The sequence below is a fragment of the Spodoptera frugiperda genome, chromosome 31, assembly GCF_023101765.2.
Source record: "Spodoptera frugiperda isolate SF20-4 chromosome 31, AGI-APGP_CSIRO_Sfru_2.0, whole genome shotgun sequence".
Taxonomy (NCBI): Eukaryota; Metazoa; Arthropoda; class Insecta; order Lepidoptera; family Noctuidae; genus Spodoptera; species Spodoptera frugiperda.
In genome coordinates, this window is record NC_064242.1 from 8,781,236 (window position 1) to 8,790,097 (window position 8,862).

At 35.7% G+C, this 8,862-nt stretch overlaps 1 protein-coding gene across 1 annotated transcript; it reads left to right on the plus strand.

The window, feature by feature from the left end:
* The first annotated feature begins 264 nt into the window (after positions 1–264).
* LOC118276218 (toll-like receptor 6) lies at positions 265–5,166 on the plus strand. The gene has a single exon (XM_035594454.2). It carries the CDS (start codon positions 471–473, stop codon positions 4,500–4,502), a length of 4,032 nt encoding a protein of 1,343 aa, XP_035450347.2. The 5' UTR covers positions 265–470; the 3' UTR covers positions 4,503–5,166.
* Positions 5,167–8,862: the final 3,696 nt, after the last annotated feature.

Here is an 8,862-nt window from a genome sequence, read left to right on the forward strand (position 1 = left end):
CAAAGTTTTTCAAGTTACGAAACTGCTACTGTTTCAAATGTCACAGCGACCTCCTTTGAGATGAAACTTAAGGAGGTGCATTCAATGAATCACGCAGGCCTAAGTCTTCGGCTGCATAACCAATATTTCGAGTAGTTAAAAAACACGCGTGCCATCTGTTGTAAGCCGATGCAGTGCCGGGTCCCACCCGTCGTCATTGTTGCCTTCCACGTCCCGCGCCTTACCCCTCCCCCTGTACCCATGCGGCTTTCGTTCGTTCAAACTTCGTAGGTCAGTTACCGCCCGACCGCAGGGGAGCATGGCTGCGTCAAAAGTTTTACCGCGATCTCGCACTCACTGTTTACATGCGCTATAAAACGAAGTGTACACAACAACAAGGACTTAATAATATTGACTGTTTGGTGACATAAAGTTTTAACAAGTACTTCAGTGATATATTTGTGACAAATGAACTATTTTAAAGTGGCAAAATGACCAGAAACTTTAACGGAATGGTTTCGTTAAAAGTTTGGATGTGTTTGGTTTTCGTGGCCGGTGCGCGCGCACGTTCCGCGCCGCCCGCCCCCACCGGCTGTCATTGGGACTATTCGGACACAAAGTTGAGTGAATCAAACTTTCTCACGTGTAACATTAAAACCATCGGCTCCGTCGACTTCTTGTTTAAAAACATCACTACGGCGCAGGCGTACAACATCAACAAGTTGAAACTGACATGCACGGATTTGTTGTTCTTCGAAAGTTCTTTACACATGAATACCGGCAGTTTTTTGGGCCAGCTGCGAAAACTTGAGGACCTGCGCATTGAGTACTGTAAGATACGGTACGTGCCTGCTACTGTCCTGTCTCCGCTACGTGATTTAACAAGTTTAACTCTGCGTTCCTACAATACGGATTGGCCTGCAATGACTATGGAGTTTCACGCTGAAAGTTTTCGTGGACTAATGGAACTTCGGACGTTGGACCTAGGTGACAACAATATTTACATGTTGCCGTCTGAGGTATTCTGTCCGCTTTTTAGTTTGGAATCTTTGAATCTTACCAACAACAGAATTCAAGATATATCTGAAATTGGCTTCTCGGATTGGGGTAAAGGACCTATCGCGCCTGGCAAATCATGCAATACCGGGCTGAAGATGCTTGATTTATCTCACAACAACATTCTACGACTTCCGGACAACGGTCTTTCTAGTTTAAGATCTTTAGAAGTGTTGAATATTCAGAACAACTTAATTAATGAAATAGGCGACAGAGCCTTTGTCGGATTGAATTCATTAAAAATTCTGAACTTGTCGGGAAATAAGTTAGTCGCTGTCCCTCCCGAACTATTTCAATCATCACGAGTTATCAAAGAAATCTCATTAGCGAATAATTCGCTTTCTGTGTTGGCTCCGGGATTACTTGAAGGACTTGATCAGCTTGAGAAATTGGATTTATCTAGAAACCGACTTACAAACGATTGGGTTAACAGAGATACTTTTGCTGGACTTATCCGTCTAGTTATATTGAACTTATCTTATAACTCGCTTGCACGTTTGGATCCTAAGTCTTTTCATGACTTGAATACCTTACAAGTTTTGAACTTGGACAACAATGCTATTGAGGTTATCAGCAACGGAGCATTTGCTGAGCTTAAGAATTTGCATCAGCTGTCGATATCAGACAACAAAATAAAAACACTGAATGAACACATATTTTCCAACTTGTTTGTTCTTAGTCAGCTGTATTTAGACAACAATTTGATATCAACAATCCACGAAAGCTGTTTTGAAAACATTACTTATTTACAAGACTTAGGCCTAAATGGAAACAATTTGAACACTGTTCCTGATGGTATTAAGAAGCTAAGATTTTTGAAATCATTGGATATTGGAAAGAATAACATATCAAAAGTAGCAAACACATCTTTTGAAGGATTAGAAGAGCTCTATGGACTACGCCTTGTTGACAATCAGATCACAAGCGTACTGAAGGATACGTTTAGTACTTTGCCGTCCTTGCAAGTGCTAAATTTGGCATCTAACAAAATAGACACAATTGAACAAGACGCGTTTTTATCTAATCCGACTTTAAAAGCAATCCGCTTAGACGGGAACAAACTGACCGACATCCGAGGTGTCTTCAACAAACTAAATACCCTCGGTTGGCTTAACATATCCGACAATAAACTTATTTACTTTGACTATAGCTACATGCCAGCAAGCCTTGAATGGTTGGACATACACAGCAACAATATTGCAAAACTAGAAAACGAAAAGAATGCTCAACAAAACATCCGAATGCTTGATGTTAGTTACAATGCATTGGAAGACGTCGATGAAAGGTCGATACCTGATTCTATTGAAGTCCTTTTCTTAAATAACAACAAAATTCACACGATTCACCCAGGTACGTTTTTACAAAAACGTAACTTAGAAAAGGTTGTCGTGACTGACAATAAATTGAGAACCGTTGAACTGTCGGCGTTTACGTTGCCCCATATACCGAAGCATAGAATGCTGCCAAAATTCTTTATTGGAAATAATCCATTTGTATGCAATTGTCACATGATTTGGCTGCAAAAGATAAATCTTTGGAACCATATGAGGCAATATCCGAGATTCATGGATTTGGATACAGTAACATGTGAAGTTGTGAATAACAAGTATGGAGGAAAAGCTAATCTTATGGATGTTCCTGAAACTCAGTTCCTTTGTTCTTATGAAACTCATTGCTCGTCTAGTTGTTTCTGCTGTGATTTTGAAGCCTGTGACTGCAAAATGACTTGTCCCGACGGCTGTTCCTGTTTCCATGACAGCAACTGGAACTCAAATGTCATTGATTGTTCAAACGTGGGCTACACAGAAATACCCGAGAAAATACCGATGGATGCGACGGAGCTATATTTGGACGGCAATGATTTCCGTGCCTTAAATAGTCACCTTTTTATTGGCAAGAAGAAATTACACAAGCTTTACCTTAACAATAGTAACATTGCCAATATTGACAATGACACCTTAAATGGTTTGCATTCATTAAATGTCCTTCACCTTGAAAATAACCATCTGACTGAGCTGTCTGCTGGAGTGTTCTCGCAAACAAAACACTTGAGGGAGTTATACTTGAATGATAACCTCTTGACAAGTGTCGCAAACAAGACTTTTGAGAACCTGTCATCTTTAAGAGTTGCGCACTTCCAAGGAAACAAGATTCTCGACCTTGATAAAAAATTAGCGCACGTATCCCATTTGGAAAGCGTCAACCTTCAAGGAAACTTGTTCACATGTACATGTGAAAACATCATGGCTCTTCAAAACTGGTTCAAAAAGTACTATGAAGATCCCGCCGAAATGTTGTGTGTTAGTGAAAATGGACTCATATCGAACTATACTGTGTTTGATGCAATTGATAAGTGTCGTGATTCTAGTGATATGGACAATACTATTCCTACTGAAAACCAACCGTATCAGTATGATGAAGTGAGCCCCATTAAACTGAACTTTGTGCCACTTTTAGCTGTAGTTTTGATAAGTGTTATTCTTATTCTATTATTCGGTGCCTTAGCGTTTTCGTTCAGACAAAATGTCCGCTTATGGGCACACTCCAAATATGGAGTTAGATTGTTCAAAAGTGCTTCAATCCAAGAGAGTGAACTCGATAGAGATAGATTGTACGATGGATACGCTGTGTACAGTTTATTGGACGATGATTTTGTATCTAAAGTTGTTGCTCCAGAAATGGAACATTCCGGTTACACGATGTGCTTTCATTATAGAGATTTACAACATACACCTGATAATTACTTGTCTGAGCAAATAACAAATGCTGCAGAATCATCAAAGAGAATATTAGTATTTGTGTCATTTAATTTTCTACAAAATGAATGGTCTAAAGCTACTTTTAAAGCAGCCATGAAACATGTAATAACTTCTATTCATCCCTCAATAAGGCGACATAGAGTAGTTTTTATCTTAACAACTGACGTTAGTGCTCTAAACTTAGATCTAGATTTCCAAAATTATTTGAAAACTTGCAACGTTTTATTGTGGGGTGAAAAGAAGTTTTGGGAGAAAATTAGGTTTGTAATGCCAGACATTTCTAATTTACATTGGAACAAAGATACAATGAATTACAATCATGGCGTGTGTCCAAATGGTAGACGGCATCCTTCCAGATACACGGCTTCGCCTACTGCGCCGGAACATTGGTACAAGTACGACGCAATACCGCCTCAAACGCCTACTACTGCTAATGTAGGCATTACTATTGAGGATGACACGTCGATGTTAACTAACACTACGTTGACAAGTCAGATTCAAGATGGGGAGAATTTACATCATAGCTATATATCTATTGATACACAAAATTATGAGCAACCCTACGGCGGCCGGCCTAGGCCTCCTAATACGTTGCGCAAACATCCTGGCCACCACTCCCCATCTATGCTCGATGAGCAGGGTTACTTACAACCTCGCTCATCTGTGCACGACTGCTTGCCACAAACTCATTCAGCCGTGCACAGATGATAAGATTGTTAAACTCTTCTTATCGGTAAAGATACTTCGTAATGGAAGTTGACATTCCAAGCGCATGTGTAGACTAGACCGCTTTTTAAGTTGGCCATGCCTTACTGAAACGTGATACTTTAAATATGTTGGTTTAGATAATTTGGCCAAATTGACTTCGTTCCTCAATACTTCGGACATTGTCGTGTTAAAAGACTGTATTGTTAAATGTATTCTAAACGTATCTATGTAGAATGAAGCCTTATTGTATTTCATTGTATAAAGCTATATGAATTGTTATCCATTAAGACTGATACATAATATTGTATAAACAAAATGCCAGTATCAGGAGTGCAGACTAGCATGAGTATTTTGATATAGTATATCTCATTGTTACCAAATATTTTGTAGATAGACATTACTAATCCTTGTATAAAATTATTATTGTATAGTATTACTAGTCATTAGGTAAAATTATTGCATAGTGTTGAAAATTTGTAGATACTTAGTTACATATTTGGTGATACCTATATTAATAATGTTATTGTTGGAAAGAATTTGTATCAATTTATGTGAATCTTGATATCGCTAAGTATGTAACTGACTATTTGTATATTGTATTGTATAATATTCTTGACTGTTACATTCTAATAATTTAAAAATAAACCAATATCATCAAATATAATTCAGTGGTTTCTTTTCCCTAGAACCTAATACAGTTTTAATAACAGGACACAAAAATTCTCAAAGTTTGTTCAAGAAACAGTCCTTAGTAATTTGCAGTCATTAAACCATTAATTTTGACCATTAACCATTTATTAAAACTTGTGGTTTGTTTGGAGAACTAGACAAACTTTTTGTATTGCCGCAACAAAAACTAAGAATCTTTTGAAATCCAAATGGCGGTAACTGTTAACTTTGTTGTTTTCAAATCGAAAATATTAAGTTTAAAAAAAAAGATGAGAAATAATTTCGGCTTGCCGACAATCATCTTGGGTCATAATGATGGTCCCTTTTCAGGTAGATACACCCAAGTCATATTTCAACCGTCACGGATAGCATGGTAGCCATAAAAGAGATTTACAATACGTTTAGTATTCGTCGCTAGTTATGGGATCGTCAGTTGGAACTCGGACACGGTCCGAGGAGCCGATTGATTTTTTTTTAAATAGTTTTTCCAAAGTTTGAATTTCGATCTCGACATATGGTGTGACATACTTTCAATGACCGTTGCCCGGCTGTTTAATTTTTTCTTAATGAGGTACTGTGGTCACATTGTTGCAACTGGCTTTGTTTGTTCACTAGATTGAAGGGGTAGTGTTACTTGAATAGATACTTGAAAGGCAATTAATTGAGCGTATAGCTGTAGGGGTATAGGATAAATGGTTGTAATTTTCATTTAGTACAGTCAATAAAACATCATTAATTTCTATAAAAGTTTATTTAACTTTAATACAAGTTGTATGCGTATTTGTAAACTATAATGTGTTTTTAATACTATTGAACAAAAGAAAACACACACAAGAAATGCCATGTGTTTTTTTATAAGATTAATTTGTTTAGCCTAAAACGATTTGGTATAATTTTGTCTCAGACAATTTTATCCTTACTTATCACTACAACACTTTGACACAGAATACGCAGATATATCTAACAGACAGACAAATATTTAGTTCATACGGAAATTCATGACTCATACAACGGTAGGGAATTCGCAATCTACTTAGGCTATGCCTATCAAAATCAGCCGCTGCATTAAACTACACAATTGTATGCAAAGTGCATTTAAACAAAGCATTTACTAGTAAGTACACAGTAACCGTTGTTTACATAATAAAATAGAGACGATAACATTGATAGCAGTTGCACTGTGATTGGTCTTAAACAAATATTGTAAATTGCGTAACAATGATACGTTTGGTTTGTCTTGAGGATTTTGGCAGAGATTTGACACACTTTTTTTAATTAATCCCACGATATTTATTATAAAAATAAAACTAACATTGTCATTACATATTTGTGACTATGAATATTTCCTTGTATTCATTCCTTGTAGGCAACAGGAAAATGATTACAAAAATAACCAAACATAAGCTTATTATTAACGTATAATTACATTAGTTTATCGAGTCAATATACTTTGAAGAAACATCCATAACACTAGCAGTAATTGTCTACTAATATATAAATTACAATCTTTGTATACATCGGTCTACAACTGTGAGATAAATGGAGAGAAAGTGATCATACTGTGAATATCAACATCATTGGATCATGTAATTGATTTTTATATGTAAGTATTATATTTCATTCATACAACATCGTATAATGAAATGTTATATTCTACGTGATCAGAATTTAAATGTGAGAAGAAATTATTTTGATAATTAACACCACTCATATTTTGATATAATTAAATCTTTGTTACTGCCGTACTCAGACTGATTTAATGATTACAAAACCATATTGTTTTTGGTACAAAATCGTTACCACAGGATAGTAATCATTGCATGAATATGGTAGTTAGAAGGTATAATTTAACCAAATCTAATTTGTGGCTAACAATACTTTTATCTAATAATACAATAGAATATTTTTAACTAAACATTCGTCATAATCACTAGCAGTTCGTTTCCATCCTCTATTTGACTAAATTAGTAATTGAGACAACTAAATAATACCTCCTCATTAACTAATTATCTCATTTGTAATATACCTTTGTTCAAATATAGCATTAACTTTTATAAAAACAACATCACTATTCCATTATTTACTTCAAATTACAAATCTTATCTCTTATTGTTCTATCTCACAGAGAAATGTTTGCTCTTCCATGTCCGATAAATAGAAAACGTCAGTAGCAGAATCATATTCGATTATTGTCCTCAATAAGTTACCAAAACTATTTCTGTTTCCAAGATACCTACCTGCTATCAATATCCGGGGATATCGGTCCTATCTCTGGATTTCACGGTTAAACGCACCATTGATTCTCCCTATCATATCCAATGCGTCCCCAAGAATAGATAAGAAATTGACCAGATACGAAACCAAACTCCTTTAATACTCCCTTCAAGTTTACTGGCTTATTGTTTTGCTGAGTCTAATTTTGATTCCTATAAAATTAAACGCAATTCCAAGTATTATAAATAGATTATAGATTTTGAGATATTACAGTGGGAGTGACTAATTTAGAACAGATTATGTTATAAATTGTAAATTGTGTAGTAAATTGTTCAAGAAATATCTAGATGACGAATAATGTTAGGAATTGTTAAATATTTTAAACGTAATTACTTATTGTCTTCATCAATCAATCAAAACAATAGTTTCTACCAACTTGAACATGTTATGCATGAACATCCTTTCAATGTCAAATCCTTTGATAATGTTTTTCCCGACCACTCAAAGCGAAGTTCCATCATAATAAGCAATGACTAATCCCAGTTCTCAGGGTCACATCAAATCTGATAGATTCGTATTTTAGTGTGACATTGATCGACGTCTGATATCCGAACACAGGTTGTAAAGATTTTTCTGTTTTGTATTTAACATTAACGAAATTTGTTGTTCAGCTGGTCAACTCACGCCACCCGCTGCTTAGACATGACGTTTCACACTTGAAGTTGCTTCGACTCGGTACAAAGGTCACGTCTTCTCACTCAAATCTCGACCGGGAGCGTTTCGGTCGGAATTGGATCGTGACAACCAAGAGATACTTATCGTGATTTTCTGGCCAATTCCGATGCATCGCTCCGTTGTTAGGATGGGTAATGGGAGCATGGGAACACGGATAGAGTTGGTACTAACTAAATTATTGTAAGTCAAATAAGGCGATGTGTTTGTAGAGCGATGATTGGGGTGCGCGGGTAGCTTTGTTTGTCTATTAAATTTTGTCACATGATTGACGCTCAACCCGACTAACATCTAATGTAAATAAGGATTTGCCGTCTAAATCCAGTGTTATAGTTTCTAGTTAATCCATTAGTTCTAATAAACTGTTCAATAATGATAGATTTTAATCTGTAACCGCTGTATATTTTAATCATATTTCTTTTTGATGAGTTTTCGGGGAACAACGTAGATAACTAGGAAGTAAAAGTCATTAAACTCAAGTAAGTATACGTCAACGTTTACATTAAGTTTACATACAAGATAACATTTACAATAAACTTCTGTATTACGAACATAAAATATACATTGTGATAAGGATGAGTCAAACATTTTACAACGCTGAATAATATTTTTTCTTCATTATGTATGAGCAATATTTTAATACAAAGATGTATCTGTTGGTTAAAGAAGGAAAACAGACGTTCCTTTGATTTCTGTTAAATTTTTTCGTTGTAATTCATGACGTAACTGCAATTTAGCAATGATA